This window comes from Lutjanus erythropterus, chromosome 9 (assembly GCF_056507025.1).
Source record: "Lutjanus erythropterus isolate fLutEry1 chromosome 9, fLutEry1.hap2, whole genome shotgun sequence".
NCBI classification, from domain to species: Eukaryota; Metazoa; Chordata; class Actinopteri; order Lutjaniformes; family Lutjanidae; genus Lutjanus; species Lutjanus erythropterus.
The window spans coordinates 8,826,717-8,853,539 of record NC_139325.1 but is presented as its reverse complement, the minus strand read 5'-3'; the positions used below and the strand labels follow the sequence as shown (position 1 = coordinate 8,853,539).

The 26,823-nt window shown below is 41.4% G+C and overlaps 2 protein-coding genes across 3 annotated transcripts in view; one reads left to right on the top strand and one right to left on the bottom strand.

Annotated features, from left to right (window-relative positions):
• zfpm2a (zinc finger protein, FOG family member 2a) overlaps positions 1–8,529 on the top strand; it is a 169,951-nt gene extending 161,422 nt beyond the window's left edge. For both annotated transcript variants that reach the window (XM_084726043.1, XM_084726042.1), the window contains exons 6-8: positions 3,432–3,638; positions 4,300–4,527; positions 4,879–8,529. In XM_084726043.1, the coding sequence (XP_084582169.1) occupies positions 3,432–3,638; positions 4,300–4,527; positions 4,879–7,448 (3,005 nt within the window). In that variant the 3' untranslated portion in view covers positions 7,449–8,529. The remainder of the gene's footprint in view (positions 1–3,431; positions 3,639–4,299; positions 4,528–4,878) is intronic.
• Positions 8,530–8,818: 289 nt separating this feature from the next.
• LOC146321053 (uncharacterized) overlaps positions 8,819–26,823 on the bottom strand; it is a 33,074-nt gene continuing 15,069 nt past the window's right edge. Inside the window, exons 8-11 of the mRNA XM_084725614.1 lie at positions 14,271–14,409; positions 9,977–10,059; positions 9,799–9,895; positions 8,819–9,690 (exon numbers count right to left, since the gene is read on the bottom strand). Of these exons, the coding sequence (XP_084581740.1) occupies positions 9,523–9,690; positions 9,799–9,895; positions 9,977–10,059; positions 14,271–14,409 (487 nt within the window). The 3' untranslated portion in view covers positions 8,819–9,522. The remainder of the gene's footprint in view (positions 9,691–9,798; positions 9,896–9,976; positions 10,060–14,270; positions 14,410–26,823) is intronic.

Here is a 26,823-nt window from a genome sequence, read left to right as displayed (position 1 = left end):
GCGTCTGATACTGGAGCAAAAGGTACCATTGAGCGGCTGTATCTGATGCAACCAGAAAGCCTTTTTAACTTGTGGCTTTGGTACAAATATTATCAGGCTAGGTTTAGGCACAAAAAAACCTGCTTGGTCCGGTTTAGGCACAAAAGAACCTCTAGGTTAGGTTTAGGCGCAAAAACTACTTTGTTAGGTTCAAGCACAAAAGAACCACTACGTTAGGGTTAGGCACAGAAACTACTTGGTTAGTGTTAGCTATAAAAAAAAAAAAACATGAGGTTAGGTTTAGGCGCAAAAAACCTACTTAGTAAGATTTAGTCCCAAAAAATGCATGATTAGTTTTAGGATAAGACCATGTTTGGGGTTGCACTACTTATGTCACATCACTGAAGCACCTTGCAACATGAAAGTCACATGACAAAAGTCACCTGACGCACATAACGTTATGTGCCTTACAACTTTTAATAACATTATGGCTTCATACAGGACATGAAGCTCAGTCTCCTGGGTGAAAGTTCTGTGTTTTGTTTGAGTCATCCATCCACCCCGCCTCCTTGTGCAGACTTCCTCCCGCTTCATACCACATCAAGAGCCCAGGGGTCTTATACAGCCATGAATGGGTTTACATTGAAGTCACTTGAAAGCCCTGTGCGTTGCTTTCGGCCGCGAACGACTACATCTGTTTGAGGTGCAGAGGGGCGGTGACAAATCATCACTACGTACAAGTTACATTACTGGCTGAGTCATGTCAGATAAATTTTCAGTGGTAATGGTGGTTGTTTAACAATGAAGGAAACAACTCCCATGTTCCCACGCTGCTTCACAACATCATCAAACTACGTCTTGTTATTGTTATTCATTTGAAATATAGCCGCAGGAGTTACATATTGTGCCTTTAATCACATGTTTATAGGGCAATCAATTTTGAACTGAAATAATGGGGCAATGCATTCCAGAAACTTAAGAATGATTTACACATAATGCATGACGTAGTAGTGGAGAGTCACAGTGGCTCTGTTTCCATGCCCTGGTTTTCCAGTTCTCATAAATCCACAGAAAAGTGGATTGTTTTCATACAGAGCCTTACTTGAGCACCTTCACAGTGTCTACAGGGCGGTTTTAAACCTGGTGATTCATAGGTTCTGTGTAAACATGAGTAATCAGTGTTCCACATGTGTGGGGGCTTTCTCACTGCGTCCCCCTGCCTTCACACCTCTCCTCAGGACTCTCTTTATTCCACATCAGCCAGGGCTCAAATCACATGTCCCCTCTCAGCCTGACACTCCGTCGGTATGTTTGCACATCTTTGAAAGCTAACAGCGTGCTTTAATTAATTGTCCAGCTTTCCTCAGAAACAATGTCCTAATTCTGCCATTTAGCAGTAGCGTATCATAGTTTGTTGTTATCTCCCCAGCCAGATTTCTGTAAATAGTCATATTAAAAACTTTAATCTCTTCAATGGAAAATGAAGTGCAGCTGAAAAGCCTGTCATGTGCTGAGATAAATATTATCTAAGCTAAAACCTTCACTCTCTCCCTCTACCCCCCCTGTCTTCCTCCTGCCCCCTCCCCCTTCCTCTGACTTAATGAATATGTTCAGAAGATTTCAGAGGAATGCTTAATCCCAAAACACAACAATCTAATAATATGGAGGACCTGTCTCAGTGTTCTAGCTGACAACAGCACTGTAGGCTACAGTTTACCCCAGCCGAGCTCTGCCTTGCTGCTAGATACGAGCACCAGTAGTCTAAAAAGACGTTTGACTGACAGTAAAAAGATAGGAATTACCTTTTAAAGGGTTTGTTCACCCAAATTACAAAAACATATTTGATTATTTACCTTTAGTTGTGTGGTTGTGGATTTGGATATCTGTCTCTGACATTTCTGAGGTGACTGGAATTTCATTTGTAGTGCTAACAGAATTGAAAAATAACATTTAAAAAGTGTCCAGTAAAAGTGTCTCAGCTAGTCTGTACAATCTACAGTCGTCACTGTGAGCAGTTTTGGTAGGAACAACAGAAAAAAAAATAGTCCCTCTCAAAACTGTTGGCAGCACCCTCTGTTGACTAGGCTATCCAGAGTAATGTGGGCACAGATTTTGGAAAGACATGTAGCAGCTGAAAATTTTCAAAGCTGTGAGGACCACAAACGAAATCCCATTCACCTTTATTGTATCAGGGTGCCTGCAAAAATCATGAAATGTGAGAAAAGAATGGGGTTTTTTTTTGTAATTTTCATGAGCTGACCCGTTATTTTCTGAAGGCTTCTTATGTCAAAACACTGTTAATGTTCCAGTGAGTATAATTTGCAGGGATTTATTTTCAGAACATGTAATAAGTGCAAAATAATATTCATAGGTGTGTTTTCATGAGTGTATAATTACCTGAAAATAAGAATTGTCATGTTTTTGTTACCTCAGAATGAGCTGTGTATGTCTACAGAGGACAAGGGTCCTCTTCTATGGTGTCCTTCCATAGATAGCAGAATAAGTGGACAGAGCTTCCAGATCTGGAAAGTGAAGCCAGTGTGAAAGTGCCTTAAATCTGCATTATGCCTACTTCTTGCTGAAAATGTTCTTAGAAACATGTTCTAGTGTACTGTTTAGTTAGAACATGCGAAAGATCGCCACCACCGATTTTAAACAAGGACGCCCAAAACTCTGTAAAAATAGGTGCTGAATATGGACCAAGATTCTGATACTACATTGTCTATTTCTTGCTTAAAATGTTTTCAGAAGCATATTTTAGTGTGCTGTTTAGCTGGAATACCAGAAACATTTCAACCAGACAGGCTTCCATTATTTCCTGCTGAATGGACAAGCCTCTCATCAGTAACGGGAATGCTCTGGTTGCAAAATAAACAAGATGGCAACCCCCATAATGCCAGACTTGAGGCTTCAAAACATTAGTTCACAAACCAGTGGGTGATGTCACAGTGGCTCCATCTACTCATTCTACTCTCTGTGAGTCCACCATGTTGTACTGCCATGTTTCTACAGCAGCGCAGAATAAACAAACCAAACAAGGTCAGGACCTTTTGTAGTTTTTGTGAGCTTTGTGCCAGCGAAGGTTCTACTACATGCTTGGAAGAGGGGGTGCAATCTGCAGGCTCACTAAATCATACATTCGTCCTTTAAGCCTTTTTTTCTCATTCCTGCAAAGATACAGTATAGTTTTAAAATATCTTCATACCTTTGAACAGTCCACCTCTTCACTTTATGTGCTACGCAGTATCCTCTTTCAACTATACACTGTTACGCAACCCACTATTGAAATACTGTGTCTTTGAGATGTTGTGCATGCCATCCAAATATAATTTCTTATGTTGCATAATGCCCTGACATTTAAGATCAGAATTACTCATGTGTACATGCAGCAAAGCTTTTTTCTGCTCTCGCAGCAAGCGTTTAAATGTCTCTTCTATCTCTGTTTTGTCCAGGTGGCCAACTGTGGTGCACCACCACCAAGAACATGATGGAGGGCGAGGAGCTGGTGGCGTTTGCGGTGGACTTTGACTCGCGTCTGCAGGCGGTGAACCACATGTCTCTGAGCGAGGGCATGTACCCAGCCAGGCTGCTGGACAGCATCCAGCTCCTGCCGCAGCAGGCCGCAATGGCTTCCATCCTGCCCACTGCCATCGTCAACAGTGAGTGTCCGCGCACCGGCACAAGCGCACGTACACGGAGCTGGAACGAGGCTTGCTTTTGTTTAGACACACACAATCACACATGCATGCTCTTGTTCTTTCTCCCTCTCTCTCTCTCTGTCTCTCTCTCTCTCTCTCACACACACACACACACACACCAGTCCACACAGCCTGCACTCAGTCACCTGCTTAACAAGGAGCGTCGTCTCCGCCGGGCGTAGATTAACCCAGATGAGTCTCTGCACTGGAGATAAGAGCCATCGACCTTCAAGTTTTGGGTTCACATAAACACACTGAGGCTCGAACTAACGTGTTAATTGCAAAATACACGCCTCATGCAAATAGTGTGTTTGTTTACTTAGCGAGGGCTATCTGGGTTCAGCTCAACAGGGAGGCTTCTGTAAGCAGATGGTCCAGTGTTCTTGTTTGCCCTTGAGAAAGGGCACCAACCCAGTGGTAGCAACACAGCGATATGCAGCAGCTGAGGATTTGGTAGAAAAGCCTTTTAACACAGGCTTTGAGAGTCAGAATTGTAGAAGAAGAGGAGGATGTGCACACGCATGCGTGCAAGCTCTTTATCTTTATACTTGTGCATAAATATGAAAGTACTGTATGTATCCTGATATCATGTGCCCTTTGTCCCCTTCCTTGTCCCCTCCAGAGGACATCTTCCCCTGCAAGGCGTGTGGAATCTGGTTTCGGAGCGAGAGGAACCTGCAAGCCCATCTGATGTATTATTGCAGTGGGCGACAGAGGGAGCCAGAGACGGTCGTGGAGGAAAATGACACCGGTCCCCACCAGACCCCCAGTATTTGCCCATTCCCACAGTGCAACAAGAGCTTCTCCGGAGCCAGGGCCCTGGAAATGCACTTGAGCACCTCACACAGTGGTGAGTGACAACATCATGGATCAGTCTGATTTTATTTAATATATTACAGCTATTGTTGATGGCTACTTTCAATCATTTTTTTAAAGAAAGGGGGTCAAAAGTGTTGTTTTAGAAAAAGATAACGGAGTTTTAAACAGGTTTGGAAAAATGACTGTCATTTCTTTTCAGAAATATACATATCCTGCTGTCAGCTAGCATAGTTGACAGTTTATCCTTGAGCAAAAGAAAAAATCTAGTGGATGGGAATAAGCCTGGCATAATGCATGAGCGTTTGATGGTTTCCACAGTTAACTCTAAAGGAGAAGTGGGAGGCGAGATTCTGAGCATTTCTCCCTTTTATCTCCTTCACAGGTGTCAAAATGGAAGAGAGCCTCCCTCCTGGCACCAGCTTGAAATGCACAATCTGTAACTACACGGCAGATTCTCTTATTACATTCCAGCATCACATCATGTCTCACCTGTCACAGGCGGCCTTCAGATGCAATCACTGCCATATCAGCTTCCAGAGCCACAGGGAACTCTTACAGCATCAGGACTTACATGGGCACGGCAGCAAACTTCACAGGGAAGGCGACGGCACCGAGCATTCCCCCAGGGGGCCTGAGGAAAGCCTCCAGCAGCAGCAGCAGCAGGCCCGCGCTGAGCTGGCCAACAGGAAGGATGCTCTGCTGGGAAGTCCCAAAGGGGCCCTCAACAAGGAGACCAGCACAGACGGAGAGGCTGACAAGGCTGAGAAGAAGCCCATGCTGTCTGTTCAGAAGGGAGAGGCCCACCCAGGCAGCAAAGCCAGTTTTTCTTACACTAGGATCAAGTCTGAGCCCTCCAGCCCCCGGCTGGCCTCCTCCCCTGTGCAGCATAACATGCCTACATTTCCCATGGGCCCCTTCTTGTCTCAGTTTGCTTTCTCCCAAGACATTTCTGTAGTCCCGCAGGCTTCTGAGATTCTGGCTAAAATGTCGGAGCTAGTTCACCGGAGGCTGCGCCATGGAGGGAACAGCTACCCCCCTGTCATCTACAGTCCGCTTATGCCCAAAGGGGCCACCTGTTTCGAATGCAATATCACCTTCAGCAACCTGGACAACTATTTGGTCCACAAAAAGCACTACTGTAACAGCCGCTGGCAACACATGGCCAAGTCCCCAGACTTCTCTGCCCTCTCAGATAAGGTCCCCGAGGCAGTGAGCCCCAACAGTGGTCACAGTTCTGTTAGCATGTTGGCTGGCTGCCACCCTACAGAGGCCGACAACCACCTCATGCAGTCCGCCTGTCTGAACTCCAATGTGTTGGACATGATCAATGCTGGGGCCAAAGGGCCCGATAAGGATCTAGCAGGACAGGTGAAGAAGGTCTCTACCCCGACTGGGGCTGAGGAGAGGCTGAATGGCAAGCAGATGGAGGGAAAGAGCCCAAGTACGGGTTTGGTGGAAAGTGACAATGACCCAACCAAGACAACCTGCGATGCCTGCAACATCACCTTCAGCCGTCATGAGACCTACATGGTCCACAAGCAGTACTACTGTGCCACCCGCCATGACCCACCCATGAAACGTATGTCCACCAACAAGGTACCCTCCATGCAGAGAACCATGAGGACCCGCAAGCGCCGGAAGATGTACGAGATGTGTCTCCCTGACCAGGACCACCAGAGGCCCCCTATGGGTCAGCCAGGTTTCCTTGGGGTTCCTCCCATGAACCCTTGTACATCCCAGGAAGCTGTTGAGAGCCTAGCAGACCGCTTCCACCCTCGCTGTGACCTCTTCCCAGGTATGGTACCCAAACACCTGGAGGCCTCTCTGACTGTCACTAAACCTATTCTGGCTCCCAAATGCAATACAGTGGAGCCGCAGGAGCTGGACGCTCCCATCGATCTCAGCAAAAAGTGTTCGCCAGTCCCTGACAAGACATGTAGCTCCCCTAAAAGACTGTTGGACTATCACGAATGTGCAGTGTGCAAGATAAGTTTTAACAAAGTGGAGAACTACCTGGCACACAAACAGAACTTTTGCCCTGCAACAGCCGCTGCTGCTGCTGCCGCTCAGCAGCAACAGCAACAACAACAGCCACAACCGCAGCAACAACACAACGAGACTGGCAGCCTGGAGTCGACCATGTTCCCAGAGGTGAAGAGTGAGGGCAGTAACAACCCCGATGACGTCTATGATAAGAGCCCAGGCAAATGTGAGAAGAATGGCAATGGGAAGGTGATGGTGCAGAATGGAGGCATGTTCCCCCCTCACCTGGGGCCTGTGCCGGGACTCAAGGCTTTTGCTGAGCCCCAGCTCATCCCATCAAAAGATGAGAACAAGAATATGTTTCTGCCCCACTGCCTTTATCCTGGAGCAATAAAGAAGGTGAAAGGTCCTGAGCAAATATCGCCGTATTTTGGGATAAAGCCGACCGATTATGTGACTGGGGGAGCAGTGATGCAGGGAGAGGCCAGCGAACAGGAGCAGAGTGTTAATGGGGGAGGAGGTGCAGGAGGTGGCGGTGGAGGAGAGACAGGAGCAACCAGAGAGCAGGGCCCGCAACCTGCTGCTAATGGCTGCCCCCACCCTGGCAAGGAGTCCCTTCCACTTCTGCCCAAAAACCGGGGCATGGTCATCGTCAACGGGGGGCACAAGGCCGAGGAGCGTTCAGGCACAGCTCCACCGCAGCAGGAGAACCAGCCCCAGCCAGACGGCCAACCTTCCAATCCCTCACCTACGTGGGCCACTGAGAACCAGGCCGACTCCAATGAGAACATGTCGCCTTCGTCCAAGTCTCCGACCGAGGAGGCGGCTCCCACAGCCAACAAAGGCGTGAACGGCTCTGGAAGTGGCAAGTACTGCCGCCTCTGTGACATCCAGTTCAACAACCTGTCAAACTTTATAACCCATAAGAAGTTTTACTGTTCATCACATGCTGCAGAGCATGTAAAATAAGTCGAGAAGAATAAGACACGTTCTTCTTCTCCCTCCCACACCTTTTCCCCCAAAAAAACTTTTACCCCTTTTTTCTCCTTTGTTTTGGTACACTGTTGTGTCTGGAATAGTGCATCACGCAGTGCTAAACGCTGCTTGTGGACAATCAAGAGAAGCTTCTTCTTTCATCGTTTTAAGACTTAAAAATGCAAAACCATTGGTTAAAAAAGAAAAAGAAAAGAAAAAGGAATCAAGAATAATATTGGTGCCACTTTCACATTAATTTATTTTACAATCAGTATTAATAGGAGTAGTGATCTTAATTTAAATTCAAAATGAAATTTATATCAGAGTTGTTTGTAATGTTATTGTATAGTCATTCTTGTGTAGCACACATATTGTTTACACTGTAATGTAGGCTCAATGAAACAATAGACAATACAAAAATGAGATGCATTTTAGACACAAAAATAGCTACTGAGGCACTTGTGTATTCTTATTTGCTGTACCAGTTTCTGTATATGCCCAAAATGTCACTTGCAGATTGCTACTAATGACTTGTTTGCCTTAAAAATCACCATTTGGGGGTGATAACCAGGCACAACCCTGCATCTCACATTTTGGTATATACACATGGCTTTGCATACATATGTGGCTGTTTGTCCCTGTCTCTTTTCTTCAACTCAGATGTGGATGTTTTCATGAGGATGGCAGCATTCTTGTATAGTACTCGTATTTCTGTTTGATGATACACTTTGGTCTCCCTTTTTGAAATTTGCTCTCAATGCAATACTTTGTAAATTAGGGAACATTACTGAAAGCAGTATTATGAAATGGGGACTGTGCATATAATTATTTGTAACCCCATCGGGAAAAAAAAAGAAGTTGTACAAGAATTACGTTTATTGCTGATGAACAAGATGGGTGGGAGGTCAGTGGGGATACTGATGTAAAATGATCATTCCAATGTCCTGATTATGGGAGAAAATGTTTCTTAAAACGTTGTTGCTATGCATGTATATGGATGGAATTAAATTCCAGATCTGTTGGAAATTTTTATTTTGATGTGGTGTCATAATTAAACTTAAATCCTCAGGATAAACCAATGCTGTCTGGTCTTTCTTTCACAGGACAATGTTTTGTCAGGTCATGGACAGAGCAGGGATCCACTACTACACATATAACATTGTATGTTTTCAGGTCTAGTTAGCTGTTGGATAGGCGCCACACAGTGATTTAATAGGTCAGGTAGCTCACATTTTTGTAATTTTTTTTGTTTGTTTGTTTTTTTACAAATACGCTAATTTAGCTTTGCTGTGTTGAACTCCTGTTAACTTGTACTTTCAGACATAGTTTTTAAGTTTTGAAAACAATACACATGAAGACCCATGCTCTATACCCATCAAAGAGTTTCCCATTTGCCACACAAATAAGCAGAACACAGTTAAAAATAGATCCAAAGAAAACATGACGGTGTATTCACAAAAATGGCAAATTAGCTTTGCAGGCCAGACTTATCTCTTTGCAAAATATGAAAGAAATCAAATCAACCAAAGTCCAAAAATAGAGGTCTATGTCTGATTGTGATGTAACTCAATTATATGCAAGTAACAAATGACTGAAGCAGATGCACCAGAGACAGAGGGACCCAGTGTACCTTTCCCTGTGGCTATAACATGGCAGAATATTAAGACAGAACTGAAGGAGATAAAAAGTATCAGGTTGAGCAATGACGTGTGTGGCCTTTACATTGATAAGGAGTAATGTATTAATTTTTGGCACAGGCCAATCAGGTAGAGAGACTGAAATAACAACTTGAAAAGATAAGATTTTCTGAATCTAAGACAGCAAATATTTCATCACACTGAATACCCTCCAGTTATTTTCAATTAAAAAGCTTCCAGGGAAGCAGAGCTGTGCAAAAAATATGTTCAAAAATTGACTTCTTGATGAACCTTACCACACACGTAGACAATCTCCATGGATTGCTGCAGGGGAAGGTGAAAAGATAACTTGAATATTTTATTGAATATTTAAAACATATTCAGCGGTTACTCTGTCCATGTCTGGGGTATTGTTACATGTTGGCCATGGGTCACTCGCTCTGCTGTTTGGCTTGTCGTCGGTTGACTAGCTTCCTCAGGTGCTGGCTGATGGCAGATGGCTTCTTGTAGATCATTTGCCGGTCTGCTCCTTTTATGTGAATGTGATTGGCTGATGGGTAGGACTCCTCCAGAAACTTCTTTTGAAGCTTAGCTACCATCTGGTGCACGGAAAGGATGATTTACTCTGAGGCTTACACAACCGTCACTACAGTAATGTTCTGTCACTGTACTGGCATTAATAATGTATCATATAGTAACACTCTCACCTGGTTTAGGTGTTCTGGTATTTCCTGGTCAAAGGAATCCCCGGTGATCACACTCACAGAGGTCCGGCTGGAGAGGGGCTTAAACTTTGTGATATCCCTTTAAAAACAGCAACAATACTAAATATTTAAATATAAATTTTGACTTTCACATTAAACAACAAAAAAAGGCTTTCCTTACCTTACTTGAGCTGCACTTTCATTCAAAAAGTAATGCTCATCCACAGCACTGCTCTGATGTGCAGGGTTACTGAGTAAGTATTTCTATAAGAGACAAAGATAGAGAAAAAACACAAAAAATGAGACTCTAATGCTCATTGTATTTTATTATACCTGTTAAATGAATAAACAAGGATTTGTTAAAAAACAAAAAAAGACAGAAAGTAAATCAGTCACAACATCTAAAATGAATGAGTGATTGATTTATTTTTTGTTAGTCGAGTGTAATACACCTTAAGGCTACAAGACACTACTTACATTACTTCCAATGTACAGCTGCACAATTCATTGAAATATTTTTGAAATTTTGGAAGCTGCAATTTATTGATAGAAGAGAAATGTGTGACAAAACAGTGTTAGAATGAAGTACTGTAGTGCTGCAGAGATGCCTTGACCTACAAGCATTGTCCTCCTAATCTAAGAAAACAGGTTTATTTGGTAGAGACCCAACAAATGTCCCATCATTCTGATTTAATTCATTTAATTTTTTTTTTCAGTTAAAATGAAAAATGTGTTGAAAAATTATCATTCACACTAATTGTGAACCATATCGCAATATCTGTCAAAATAATCGTAATATGATTTTTTTTTCCACCATATTGCACAGCCCTGCTTCAGAGAATAGTACTGTATACATGTGTTGAATACATGATGTCAGATATAAACCTAACGTGCATGAAAAAAAACACTGAGCAGTGTCAACATATTGTATGTAAATATATACACATTCATCTGTCATAGCAAACAGACTGGGATGTTAGGAAAAGCTTTTTAACTCAAACATCATAATAAAAACTACAGTAGAATATAAAGTGCATTTCATTGTCAACCGTATTCACATCACATACGTACTGTCTGAGACTAAATAGAAGGATTTCAAATGATAACTGAGCACAAATAGACCTCTGTGGTCAGCGCAGGTCAAAAGTGACATGTTGTTGGGGATGGGAAGTGTGTTTAATATGTTCTCAGTTGTGATTTGTTGTTTAGGCACTTCTAATAAAATTGGTCCAACAGCCAATCACAAGACAAGTTGTTGTAGAGTTGAGCGATATATTAAAACTTTCCAAACAATCATCGTCAGCCCATCCATCAGCAATTGGCGATCTCAACTCCCCACTCCTCCCCACTCCCACCTCCTCCCATCTTCTCGGGTCTCAGCTGATGAGAGATGTGCACATGCAGCTAATTCACTATGTTATGAATGCTGCGTAAGTTCACTACATCCAACAGACAAAATAAACTCACAAAGTGTCTAGCAATTACATGTTCTCACACTTATTTTCCATTTTAAACTGAGAAATACAACCGTACATCTTCTGGATTCAAGTTTCTCTCTTTTACTGAACCAAGACAAGCTTAACTGGCTCACTAACTCCTTGGAAAGCACACTTAATTCAAACTCGACAGAAAAATGTAAAATCCCTAAAAATCGGCCAAAAAAAGCAGTTGGCGATGCATTCATCCCATCGTTGACAGACGATACATTCGTCCAATCGCCCAAACCTAACATGTTCGTTTTACAACAGCCAATTAAAACACATGGGGACTTTGTAACAGCCAATCTCAAGACAGGGTAGTTTTACAACAGTCAATCATAACACAGGGGATTTTACAATCGCCAATCACAGCACATGGGGTTTCTCCAAGAGCCAGTCACAAGACAGGGATTTAACAACAACCAATCACAGCACAGGAGAGTTTTACACCAGCCAATCACAACACAGGTGTTTTTTGCAACAACCAATTACAGCACAGGAGGATTTCTCAGCAGGCAATCACAACACAGGGGGATTTAGCAACAGCCAATTACAACACAGGTTGGCTGTACAACAGCAAATCACAACACAGCCATGTTTTACAACAACCTATCACAAGACATGGGGATTTTACTTCAGCCAATCACAGCACAGGATGGTTTTACAACATCCAAACACAACATAGGCAGCTTATACAAAAGCCAATCACAACACAGGAGGCTTTTAAAGCAGTCAATCACAAGACAGGTGTGTTTTTCAACAGAATCACAACACAGCCGGGTTGTACAACAGTCAATCACATTACAGGGGGATTTTATAACAGCCGGTGGGTTCACACAACAGCCAGTCACAACACAGGAAAGTTTTTCAACAGCCAATCCACAGTAGCCCTGAACAGACAAACACTGGCTCTAGATACTGCTTTTTGCATTTTGCAAAGTTTCATGGCCACTGTAAATTCTTTCATTTACCAACTGCAAGCTCACCACCAGATGAGATTAAATCCTAAACACACATCCTTTTAACAGTTGTATGTATGTATTGTAAGCAAGGTCTCTACGATGCTTAACCTTGCTTTAGAGCACAATGCCATATGGTTTATTATACCTGCACTTACAGTGTGAACATACCGCGATTGAATCCAATGCAAAGAAGGATGTAATACTCAAACTTCTTAGTTCCATCTAAACTGTACATTTCCGAGAAGATTTGGAAAAAGGTGGGAAAATGAACTCTTGCCTCAGTGAGCCCATTTGAATGCAAAGAAGTCAGTGTCCACTCATTGAATGAAGCAGCTCCAGACAGAATACTGATATGTTGACATTGTAAATCTCAGTCTTGCTTCTCTGATCCTCCTGCTCGAGGCTGAGGAGGAGGGGGAGGAAAGTTCACCACGCCACCAGAATAGATGCGAATCCACAAATTGAGCAGAATTCCCCTTTAACTGTCTCCCATCACCCACATGTGATGAGACCAGATAGCTTTGGTGCCGTTAACATAGCAGCAAACAATTCTGCTCCAGTTCAATTAAGCAGTGGTTACAGAACATGCCCTTGAGAAATGGACTGCATGCTCTATTGAGTCCGGCGAGCCTGCGAGTGTGTGTGTATGCGTGTGTGTGCGTGTTATAACCTTCACTAGCCTGTCTACAAAACCTTTCTCTGTCCTTGGAGAATTCAAGCACAATGATGTCCTTATCTCCTTGGCAACAACTGTAATACTTGAAAAGCTGAAATAGGTCCCTCATCACTACTGCCATCAAATCGTGGGTGGCTGGCAGCAGAGAACAAGGCGCCTTAACGAACTGTTCGCATTCATCCTGAAGCAGGAGTCATCGCATCATACAGACAGCTGCGGAATAAAATTAATGCTGAATGAATGTTAGAAAAATGTCACTTAGTGCTCACAGAGCGCCGCTTAAGTGTAAGTTGTTTCCCTGAAGAAAGAAATAACAGAATTTGTTGTAGGACTGTATGGTTTAAATGCAATAAACAGCTACTAAATTAGCTTTCCTGCAATAATCTCACTTTCTCTATGCCCCTAATGCACCAAACATGAGTGTTTGTTTCCTGCTATAATAAGGTGTCAGTCTATAGAGAGCTCTATACCATGTTACCAAAGATATTGGTTGTTGTTCATCACCAGAATCCATTACTACTCCTCTCTGCCTAAGATGTTTTCCATAGCAAGTAAAAAATGACTACAGGACTTCATGACAGGCAGTGTCACCGCTGTACGTGTGTTTTTTTTAAACAGATCCACACCAGATCTGAGCGCAAAATAAAAAGCCTCCCCAGTAGAGAAACTTCATCTGCAACACACAGCAAAAAAAGCTTGTAAAGCTCATATTAACAGCTTTTTCCTCGCAAACTGTATGACCTGTCAAAAGGCTGAGTTTACAATACAGCAGGCGTCAGGAGATACACTGTATGCAATTGCAGCATCATGTCAGTTCCAGGAAAGGGTTCAATTTTCATTTATTTTAAAATGACGTCTGCTGTCATATCATGCCAAATTCACAGCCTCTGACGATATGAAGACAAACACTCCGGCAATCATCATCCACTCCTATCTCTGCTGAGGAGGGAGGACATGATTATTCTCACACTAGCACCATCCTGTGGCTGTACAGGAAAGATGGGGGGCAGTACATTAAAAATGCCTGATAAAGCATCATTGTTTCATCCATACTTCTAATTAGGTTAACATAAACTGTCAAAGCAGAGGAGCAGAGCAACATTTTTGTCACCAGATTACATAAACCTCACCTTTCTACTCAGAAGACGTCTTACATTCACCCCTAAATGATTTCTAAATTGCCCCTGGCCTGCAGTATCTCCTTCAGCATTTCACAACATAAAAAAAAAAAGATTTCTGCTGTTTTTTTTTTGTTGTTGTTGTTTTTTTGTTTTTTTTTTAACAAATAATCAATTAATCTCAAAACCTTTGGGGACTTTGTCACTGTAATGTGTGTGAGTTTGTGTGTATTGGTCTGACCTGGCGCTGGATGACCTCCTCTGAGACATTTTCGCCTTTGATAGTCGGTTCAATCGCCCCTAGGATAATCAGCATGCGGCTCAGCCCTGTAGCTGCTGAAAACTGCTTGGCTTGGAGGGAGGGCAGCAGCTTCCCATACCTGGACAAAAACACACACAAACAATCACAGCAATGAAACCTGAGAAGGAGACAAAAGTCTCACGGTTTAACCATTTGATCTGCTGGGTTTTAAAGCTGCATTAATTGATTTTTGTCCGCTTGTGGCCAGAAGAAGCTAAAACATTAGAAGTGTGGACTCATAAATTTGACAACTTAGATTCAACTTCACAAAATCAAAAAAAGACTTGCAAATCACAAATGATATGTGACTTCACTTAGACGTAAGACTTTTCACTTAAAAAATACTTGGTATTTTACACAAAGCCCAATAGTAAATTATTTAAACAGTGTGCCACAGATCAATTAATTTCCATCAGTTTCCTGAATCAAGTAACGATAACATTCCCCATAATCCCTACATTCACTCTGTCTTAAACCAATCCGACAGCAACCAATCAAGTTGCAGGAGGGAACCATAAAAAGAATAACGTTATGTTACTGAGCATCAGTTGGAAAAAATAATGCCATGATAATGAACAAAAAAAATAACTGCAGTATGTAAAACGTGGGTCAAAAATTGCAGACAATAATATAACAACTTCCAACTGCATTCATTATTTGAAGTTGCACAAACAATGTTAAGTCAAGACTAATTAGTACATACTTAGTGAGATAATGCTACGCTAACATTAGCTTAACAGTTGAGCAATTTTGTAAATCAATGAGCCTAGAAATTCAAACTTTGAAACTTTCGAACTTGGGACTTAACTTGGGATTCGTCTATCTTGATTTTGGACTTGACAGTGTTGACTTTGGACTTGACTTGGGGCTTATCAGTGCTGACTTGGGACTAAAGGCTTTAGATGTACTTGTGATGTGCTTAATACTGACTTGGTCCCATCTCTAGCTCTAGTTAATGCAATGGCATATAATTGCCTTTTTGCTCATCCAGCAGACATTAATAAATAAGAATTAATTTGGAGCTGAATTCTGTCCACCTGACAAATTAAAGTCAAACTCTCCTAATAGCTTGTGTGTCAACCAACTCCTAAAGCAGAATCTTTAGCTCTTTAGCTTGCAAAATTCTTCACTATGTTCACCAGCTGGTCACTAGCTACAGTATGTTTGTTTGTGGCAGAGTAATGGTGTCAGTTTATCAGAGCTTTTTCTCTGAAAACAGCCACCTGCTACTGTTGGAAGCAAAGTTGAAGAGAGTTTGTGGGCTGTAAATCCAAAACAATGTATTCAAAGATGCTAAAAAGGACCAAAGAGCTAAAAAAGTGATCATTTTATGTAGCTTCACCACCACCATCGACCTCTTTCAAATGACACTTGTCTTTAATTGATTGTTTGATTGTTAATAAAAGAAAATGATTAGTGCAGCGCTGACATATAACCATCAAGTCTCTATCATTGGTTTTCCAGTAGTCACTCGAACCATCAAACACAAAGACAGCTGCAAATGATCAAGTTAGTCTTCATTTGTGCTGCTCCACAACATGCTAAAGTTATAAATGGCTCCATTACAACAATAAGGTTGATTTTATGATCACAATAACAGTGACTCAAGCACAGTCATACATAATATTTGCCTTCCTCTGTTCTGTTTCAACCCAAAATCTTAAAGTTTCTCTTCGAAAACATTTGCCTGGGGAATGAGAAATACACTTTTTTTGGCAGATGAGAGAAGAAGAGCTGTGGGATTTTGTAACTCAGGAGGCCCAATCGGTCTCGGCTCACTGGTGCTCTGAATTGGCTGGTCTCAGCCTGTGGAGCCCAATCAATAGTGCCGTGCGCCTGCTGCCGCCAATGCCGCGCCGCGCAGCCTGCTCCTACACGCAGCCAACGGCAGCACCAGGAAACACTCGTCCCTGTCTTAGTCTTTCCTCCTGATCTTGGCCAGACATACAGTACTGTGCCCCTGTGTCCTATCACTGTGCCTCTGCTTTGTTCAATCCTACAGTAAATTTCAACACCTGACGAACAACTGTGACATTAAGGTAAGCTTAATAGGAGTGCAACTAATTTGCTGATTATTTTACCAATTAATTGAATAATCAAGTCTATACAATGATAGAAATTAGTGAAATATGGCCATAACAATTTTGCAGAGCCCAAGGTGATGTCTTCAAATAGCTTGTTTAGTACAAAACCCCGTAAAATTGTATTTGCAGTCATATAAAACAGGCAAATCCTGACAGTTGAGAAGCCAGAACCAGCAAATGTTTGGGATGTTTTTAGTCACACTAGTTTTGTGGGTCCATTCATGGCAATGTCAGCCTGCTCATCAGTCTGTCAACCACTTTGGTCCAGGCTGAAACATCTCAACTTCCACTGAATGGATTGACAGAAAATTTTGTGGAGGGTGAATCTCGGGACTTTGGTGATCCCCTGATATTTTCTTTGAAAGACCAGTGTGTAGGGTTCAGTGGCATCTAGTGGTGAGTTTGCAGATTGCAACCAACTCATCTCACTTTCCCTTTCCAAGCACACAGGAGAACCTACAGCGACCTCAAAGCTGGTGAAAAACACAAAAGGCTGTATCTAGAGCCGTTGTTTAGTTTGTCAGTTCCGGCAACTGGGGGTCTCTGTGGAGGCAGATCCGTGCCTTCTGTGGATATAAAAAACTCATTCTTAAGTAAATGAAAACATAATTCTTATCTACAAGTGATTATGGAGCAATGACAACATACTAGGGCCATTGGATGACTATATCAGCTATCAGTGATTAGCCGGAGTTCATTGTAATGTTATTGTTGTTGCACAGATAAAGACTATCGGTGACCGTTGGTTGCTAGTCGGGGCAGTGGCCAGTTGGAAAATTTTTAACATACAGTATAACCTAATCCTAAATCATACATATGACTATCATATTCCATTTCTGCCGTATTCTGCGAATAATTCCCCAAAATCTTACACAACAGACCTTTAATGCCACTGTAAGGTTGATGTTAAGGTTTTTTATGTGAATTGCCCCCACTGCTATTGGCTGCATTGCCATAAAATCTGGTACAGAGGTCCATGTTAGTTTAGGTTAATTGCATCACCTTTTTCAGATTTTTGGGGGCAGTTTTCACCTTTATCTGAAAGTATCAGTAGAGATAAAGACAGGAAATGTTGCAAAAGAGATGGATATGACAACAACAAAGTCCTGCAGCCAGTCTTTGAACCATGGACGTTGCTGTTATATGTGCCTTAACCAGATGAGCCAGTACTTTATATTTACCATTTAATTTTTAACTGTCACTGGTCAACTCTTTAACTTAACTTTCATCTCCTACTCCTGTACATTGTGTTTTACCCCTTGAGATTTTACTACATGTAATGAGAGGTCTTTTTTTTTATGTGTGTTTGAATGTTGTTATATGAACCATATTGAATCTCTACATGCCATACACCAGAGGAAAACGCATTTCCATTGCTGCATGCATTAATGGACAATTAAGTTTTGAATCTTGAACCATCAGGCATTATGTGTTTAGTGCTGATAAATAGGCGTTAACATGGTAATATGCTAAACTGCCACAGTGAACATTACGTGCAAACCTGTCATTTGATAAAACTTTAATCTATTATCAATATTATTTTTCTTTCATTTGACTATTCAGATAATTGACTAATCATTTCAACACTATAACAAATTTATACTAGAGCTGTAACAATATCAGCAGAAGCCAGCAGTGCATGTTACAGTGAACTGCATCTTACTGTACGACAGCCAGCCTTCAGAGCTGCTTCACTGCCATTATACTGATCATATCAAACCCACATCATAAACATGCACTTTTCATGTGTAAAATAAGCCATTTCACCTGTTGTTGATATGACATGCTGCCATCCAAAGAACTGTAGCCTGAAATATCAAGCTCTGCTCCGGCAAAGCATGTCAGCTCTGATTGGTCAAGATAAAGCTGATGCAAACAGCGGAGAACGGTTGTTCAACTGCTACAAATGGCTGTGTAAAGATAACGTATCTGCCATATTCATGGCAAAAAGAGACAGTCCCTACAGGTCAATAATAGATACAGGCAGAAGGAGGAAAAGAAACAAGTCGACTGCTCTAATTTTCGGTAGGCAGAAAAAACTTTTCAAATCAGACCTCCGGAGAGTGACATTTTGACATTTTCATCTTCCTTGCCACAGTTTTCCCCCGAAGTCATTCTGGCACCACAATTTAGAACTGACTCTTCGACCTGGCTCTTAGGGGACTTCTCAGTCTCTGCACATTTTCCACCTGTCACCCTTTTCTTACCCCTTGATTCCAAAAATAAAGAACGGAAAAAAAACCTCTCTCCCTATCAGCCCCCTAGTTCGAATCTGGTCAAATCATTCCTAGGTCTGGCATTGAACATTATTTCAAGGATTCTCCAGCCACCTGTCCTATTCCCTCCTCTTTTTTCCATTTTTAATTCTGCCCCGGAGTGAGGATTATGCGAAGCAAGGCATGCGTGTCAAAGGGAAATTTAGTGGGTAAAGACAGCCAAGATTGGCGGGATGAATTAAACAGATAACGGGAGGAGACGAAGTGGGGGAACCATGTAGAGCAAAACGCCTCACCGATGTTGGTCATTTCAGAGGGGCTCTTTTTTTTCCCTCCCCACAGGAGCGAGGAGGCAATATCTAAATTAATAAAGTGATGAAATGAGTTTGTGCCGTGGACTTTCTGCTGTTTGACTTTCCCATCTGGATTAGTGCAGGCTGAATGGACGCTCTGTTACTTTTGTTACAACTGCGCAATTCACTGTCGGAATTTGGCCCTGTAGTGATAAGGCTCCCCTCCTCCTCCTCCTCATTACCATCTCATTTCATATGCAGGGCCTCTGTTACCTGAGAGCCTGCTCACACACAAAACACGAACTATTACACGAGCTTCTGCCAACTATTACAATGAGCAGGGAACATTTAAACACGGACTATTACATGAGGCTCAACTAACTATTACGCCCAAGGAACATTTTGTAAAAAACTGGTTAGAACGGTTCAAATAATTCCAGAGATTATTACAAGAAGGAGGGCATATTGATGTGGACAGGTGCATGATGAGGCCTCTGACTCTCATGCAGGCAGGACAATTTGACCACATTTTGAAGAACTGTAATCTTCAGTGACTTGTTAGTCAAGATTCAGCAAAATGTATGAATGTAGCTCGACACAGACGGAGCGTTTAACCCAAATTTTATATGAAGACCTAATCCCATCGTCAAAACTACATTTGTAGTTTATAAGTCTCAGTTTCACACAATAAAATATGATCTAAGGTAGTAAAACAGTGTTGAATTCAAGTTTAAACAGTACAGTTTAAATATGTGTGAAATACTACATGACAACACATCAGTGAGCTTTCTGAACTGGATTCAATCAACCAATTAACACTTCCCTCAGACATAGTTAGTACTATACTCCAAACAAGTGATTTTATTGATGAGGATATAGGAATTTGTTCTATCAATCTGGTCTAGTCACTTGCATTTTTGCTATTCTTAAATCGAGGACTATAATGGAAATAAATCGTGGACTTTGTTGTGTTATTCTTGACATCTTTGTATTTGTGTCTGATTTGATGTCCTCCCTCTTGTATTATCGACTAAACTACACTAAGAACAAGGGTTGGGTATCTTTTAACACAATATTTTGTTGGTATGGAACCAGTGCCAGATACCAATGATAATGAATTATATCTTTCAACACATTTTTTTTCTATTTCATTCAATACCATCATGTAAATGGAAACATTCTGAAAAAATTCTCTGCATTATTTTACACTGGTGTGTAGCTATACTTCCAGACGTTTTGGTGACATCTCAGTACACTGAATTCTCTGCTGCTGTGGTAGCGAGCCAATTACATGGAGCTTGCCATGATTGGCTATGAGCAAAACTATACAAATAATCTTTTTTTTTCTAGACCTGCGTACAAAAAGGATCAAATGCAGGTTTAGTATGACTGAAGAGGTTTTGATACTACTTGGTACTGAGTTATTTCAGTTGATACCTTAAATAAGGGATGACAAAACTCAATTTCATAGCGTGCCACATCAGCATTGTGGTTGCTCTAAAAAGGTCAGTTCTACTGTAAAGGGAAGACTATACAACTGTATCTACCTGGTTTCATCTTACATAATTGTCTCTGCATTTGATTATTATTGGTTTTAGTAATAACTTATAATAAGACCTGAAACAATTATAAAAAAAAGAAATATCCAAAGTAGTTTACCAAGAGGGCTGTTTCAGTTTGTGTGGCCTACAAGCAAGGTTTCAAATCCAAGTTGTATATTTCCTTAAAAATGAAATGATGGCATTTTGCTTGGCTGCTACTATTAATGTTACTACCTACAAATATTTGGCATTAGTGTCACTGCTGGAAACAGCTACATATTATTGAGATACTATGTATTGTACACTAAGATCTAATCAAGATGCATTCTGAGACATGTGTTTTATGGACACCGTACTCCTGCAACACAGTATATTGTATTGTGCAAGTTTTCATCCTCGCAAGCTCTTTCTGGCCTCATAATAAGAGAAGCCAGGCAGGATTTGGCATGTGGGCCTCAGGTTTGACACATGTGCCTTAAAGCTATCAAGTTCCTGAAACCCAGCCCTTCTAAAAACACATCAGTGTGACACAGTTGAGGTGAAACAGGAAGTTCTGGATTCTAGAAAGAGTAAAAACAAGTTAAAAAGTAAAAAACCTCATTCACAATCCCATTGCAATTTGTAACTTCGCTAATAACCGAGCTCCTGCCTCGGAACAGAGCCTTACTCAACTGTGGGCCATGTGGGAAAAAACAATCTACTTTCTTTGTTTAATATTTATGAATTTCACAAAGACCATTTCCATCAGGGGTCACTGTCAGCATGTAGTAACCCATGATTTGCAAGACCCTCACAAGATGCATTATTTCTTCATTGTGCACACTGTATACACTACTTATTATTTATAATGTGACAAAACTGTAGGGACTAAAAACACTTGGTTAGGGTTGGGAAAAAGTTTGGTTTGGGTTACAATGATCACTCTCTGGACACAACCTAACAACAGCAGGACAGAGGACTGATCGCTGTAGATGTTTTTAGACAGACAAGATAATAGCTGGAATGCTGAAATTGTGACTTTGTAAGAGAGAGTTGGTAAGTTTTATGGATACGGATGAAGCAAAGTTACAATGATCTAAGTAGAAGTAGTGTGAGCACTTACAGTGTTGTTCATGGGAGTTTTTCTGTGCCCACAAACTAATTGTTGCTCAGTTTTGTTGAAATCACGAAGGTTTCAGTTTCTTATACCAGCAGCTGTGGTGGATGCCAGTCTGTCTTAGTATTTGGAGAGTAAACCTCAGGAAGATGCTTCATTTCTTCAGAGAGACTGATGAAAGCTAGTGGACCAGAGGCTAGCCTAGATTAGGTCTTTTCACAACTACCTGAACTTAACAGCCTGTAAACTAGAGCTTCCCACATCCTGTCAGTAAGTTAGAATATGTAAGGTTCATGAAAAGGTGAAACTGTATGGTGCCACCTAAAACCATCATCATCATTTTTATACACCACTGAGTAAAGTGCTGTACAAATGAACAAATAAACAGTATATTTGTTTTCACACTGACAATCATTTTAAAAAGCAAAAGAGTTAGTTTGTCGGAAACATAAACACCGTTGTAGTTTTCAGTATTCGTTAAACAGAGAAAACTTTTCAAATCAAACGAGAGGAAGTTTGGAAGAGTGAAAGTTTCATCATCGTTGCCACATTTTTTTTTCATCTGTGACAGTAAAACACACTGTTGCAGCCCAGACAAAACTTCTATATTTTGATCTGACCTTTGTGGAACAGACACAGCCAACCAATTAACGCCACCCTCAGGCCCGCACCACATTTACTGTATGATGTATCACGCTGCTGTATTGTGCAGCATGAAGCACCATACTGTTCACACGCAAGCAGTTTTATAATAACACGCTCTGGGACACGACCAGTATTGTGTCTCTGGTATCCAAAATAAGAGCCTCACACTACAACTGGGCCAATGGACAATGCCAGCATCCATCGTGATGCCTGACAGTCATCGACCACTGTAGAAATGAATCTGTATTTTAAGAAGTGTCAGCCAGGGACAGCAAAAATGTAGGATGGGTTTATTATAAAAGCATTTTGCACCTGATTTTCTAAAAAAAAAACAAAAGAAAACATACAGTACTGTCAAATTTGTAATTCATATCCAACATATTAAAAGTATAAAAGAAGGGATGTAAAAATTATATCAATGATATCATGGTCCAAATTAAAAAGAAAAAACAAATGAGTACAACGCCTCCTCTAAACCATGTGTTGTTGCACTGTCACCTGTGCTTGTTTATATACCTTAAATATTTTAGTCTGTGTGATTTGTATACTCTATTTTGTAGTTTTATGTTTCAAACACCCCACTTTTCCCATGATTGCGTCATACTGTATGTCAACAAAGGGTGGAAAAATAGTTTTTAGAGTCAAAGAAAAGCAAAACCGTTGCTGTTTATTGATACAGTGAATACATTCTGGTTACATTCTGTTTAATTATCTGATTGATATTTGATATAAACTGCTGGTTCTGCTTTTATGAACACTCAAGCATGCGTTTTAGAGTCATATCTGCTTTATTACTAGCCTGATAATCAGACCTAATTCTTGTTTCACTTTATTTATTCACTATTTCAATGACTTTATTTAACTCCAAGCTGTCAAATGGAGACCAATCATACTGTATCTTGAGGAAATATAAACATTTTTCTAAATATTTACTAGCATTTCAAGTAGAACCTCTAACGGGCCAAGTATAAACTATGTGAAAAATAAGCTGTAATACCCAGTCTGAACACAAGGTGTCATTCTTGCATCACAGCCGGCATCAGCCTGACTCCAGCATCCCCTGCCTCCTCTCAGCCTGCCTCCCCACATCAATACTATAGATTACACTGGGGTAAATACACAGGGGCCGCAGCAGCCCTGCTTCATTAGTGGAACGTAACAGCAATAGTTACGCTTACAGTGGTTCTAATTACAATTAATTGGCATTCCTGGCTCGTCTGGGAGTCTCTGGATGAGGATCTTTGGGGGGGGGGGGGGGGGGGGGGGGGGTGGAGAGAGTGCAGCTGAGTCAGGAGAGGGCTGAGGAAGGAGGAGGCCAACACAATGGGAGCCATTACAGAACAACACTGTTAGAGCCTGAAGGGTCACGTACAGCAAAACCTGATCATACACACACAGTATACATAATGCATGTGGACTTTTTTCTAAGATACATAACCTATATATTTTCTACATTTCAAATATACTATGTAGTCATTTGTCTTGACAATTTACACCTAAAATATTTTACATCTTTCTTTTCAAACTAATTTTGTGTGCAGAAGTTGTCAGGGATGAACCACTTGAAAGATTTACAAGGATTTACCCCTCATTTGTATCAGTTAAAATCAATCAGTAGCCCCTACTTTTGTTATCCTACATCTTCTCCTAGTGCTTTTTTTGTTTCCAACTTCTTCTGTTTCTCTCTCTTCCCTCATTCTGTTATATTTCTCTTTCCCTCCCTCCCTCCATCCATCCATCGGTCCATGGCCGGGTGATCGCTGCCAATCTCAGCTGAGGATCCCTAGAGGGGTTTAGAGCAGGGCTGTGCTCCAGTGGGTTATTGAACGCAGCTCACAGTGAAAGCGAATGGGCTCTGAGGGGGAGGCTGGATATGTCATCACTGGCTGCTACTGTTTACCAATGAAGGCAGAGGAGACAGAGAGCGAGCAAACGCAGAGAGATTGCATAATGCCACTTAAGGCGTTCAATTAACTGCTGTAGCATCTGAGCATTGAAATGTTTGAAGAGAAGAGAAGAGAAGAGAAGAGAAGAGAAGAGAAGAGAAGAGAAGAGAAGAGAAGAGAAGAGAAGAGAAGAGAAGAGAAGATTCTGTTAGGCCTGTAAATCTATCCGCTAACAAAGTGCAGTGAGGAATGATAGAAACACTCCTCTTGTCCCTCATATTAAAGCCTGTCTGGCTTATAAATCAAACCAAATGCAGCGGTTGTGAGACTGAACGGTCGTCAGTCAAAGTGACAGTCATACGCTTCCTGTCATACGAGAGCAGGCTCCAGGTGAGCCGCAATACATGTCTATCTGCTTGCCATGTGCGTGGAACTGTTCGAGTGTCTATGGTATATATGTGGAGAAATGTTTATGTGATTGTGTGTGTGTGTGTGTGTGTGTGTGTGTGTGTGTGTGTGTGTGTGTGTGTGTGTGTGTGTGTGTGTGTGTGTGCGCACAGGATTTGCTGAGCATATTAATGACAGGCAGGATGATGAATGGAACAGAAAGTGTTGTTTTCATTTTCGGACACATAACTCAATCAGGCTCCCATCCTGGCCCGCAGACACAGCTGTTAGGCCCACACTGAGATTCTCATCACCTCAGGCGCTCCCCCCAGCAGCCACTTACATGTAGGGGTGGGACCAGTCTGGTCCAACTTTGGGACTGGGGGCTGATATTGACGGGTATCAGACTAATGGTACAGAATGCACAATGCAATCAACACACTAAATACAGCTGGACTTTAACAAATGCAAAAATGACAGTTGCCAGTTGTCTGAACAGACACAACACTAACAAAACGTAACACTTGCATTTTGGAACATAAATTAAATAAATTAACAAACTCTTAGCAAAGCACGATGGAATATTAGGGCTGATTTTCAGCACTATAGAGCGAAATCACGCCTCTTCTGGAGGACCACCATGGGACTTTGCCTCTGAAAAAATATGAGTTGTAGTGCAAGGCTAGAGACAAATGATTTTTTGAACTTTGAATTGTGCCGTGAATTACATACATGATGTTTGTCACCTTTAAAACATTGTTTTCAGTAAAACTACTTATGTATAAGACTGTGAAGATACAGAATTAGAAACTCAGAAGTCGTGTAAGTGACATCATGACTTTCTCCCTCCAAAGGCTAACGTTAGCCGCTGAAGCTACGATGCCTGTGTGTTTTCATACCAGGATGTAGTCACAGAGCAGCAGGTATTGCTCGTTCTTTCTCTTCAGGGCCGGTAAAAGGACCAGGAGTCACTGGATAAAACTCCTGAAAACAGCCCCCAACTACAGGACTTATTGCCTCAGCATCAAACTCAATTCTTCAAATTATCACCAAAAAAACTACTGATGACTAACACTTACAAGAAGTAAAACGCAGAGGAAAGGGATGAGCAGACTTTCAAGTGGTGCTCCTGTGAGGACTGAGTTGCACTAAACACAGTAATGGTACATTAAAACGGAGAGTTTGCCAATCAATCAGCATTCATTAAAATGTAAGGACCATCCCATTAGACGAGAGCATTCCCCACTGTTTCTGCTCTCTGAGCAAATATATTCCCCGTGGGGTAAATTAGTTTTGTGCTCCACACTCACACACACTCAGCTGCTGAAAGACAGGAGACACACACTCAGACATGCACATGCTTGAGTGTGTAAATGTACAGCTAAACTCCCTGATTCAAACACACACTTATCAGTGTAATTCCTTTAGTAATGTTCATCATAACCTTTGATGACATCTGTCTCATTCAAGATGGAATTTCTGACCAGTGATACCAAAAAGCCTGATTGTTACTAAACAAAGAACACAATATGGCCAATAGTGTGTTGACATGTGTGACTGATTGCTGCTGTTGCTCAAATAATCTATTGATTATTCAGTGTATTAAACGCTTGATTTATTGAAGGACAAAAAACGGTGGAAGATTGCATTTACATTTTCTCAAAGGTCAAGATAATATCTTCAAATGACTTGTTTTGTCCAACAAACAGTCCAAAACCAGAAAATACTCCATTCAAAATTGGAGGACTAAAAAAATTAAATAAATTAAAGAATAAATAAAAACATCACACACGATAAAAAGAAAGAAAATTTTAAAATGATTAACTGATTATCAGAATAGTTGCTGACTCATTTGTTATTTCAGTTGATCCACTAAAGGCTCATTTCAGCCTCCTTTAAGTACAAAACACATGCATTGGTTTCAAACAATTTAATCATCACTGGTTAGATACTTCAATGTGTCCTTTTGGCATGAATGTTAATCAATAAATCCAGAAGAGGGCATTGCTCAGAATCAAAAGTTACCCCAAAAGGGAAGAAGAAGAGTCAAAAGATTCTAACAACAACAAACATGGTGACGCTGTAGGAGGCTGTAACAGTGTATCTCCTGAGAAAGCCATTAAATACATGGTGACACGTGGATGGAAAATTCTTCTCACGAATTGATGACAAACGTCATTTCCTGTTTAACTTTGTAGTGTTCTGTTGTCATGACTTGCTTGAAACGCCTACTGGAGGTCCTGCTCTGTTTCGCTCAGAAAACATGTGCAAATATGGACGAAATGAACAGAATAAGGATGGGGGGCTACATCCGTGTCTGTATCTAGCATTAGCTTAGCATAAAT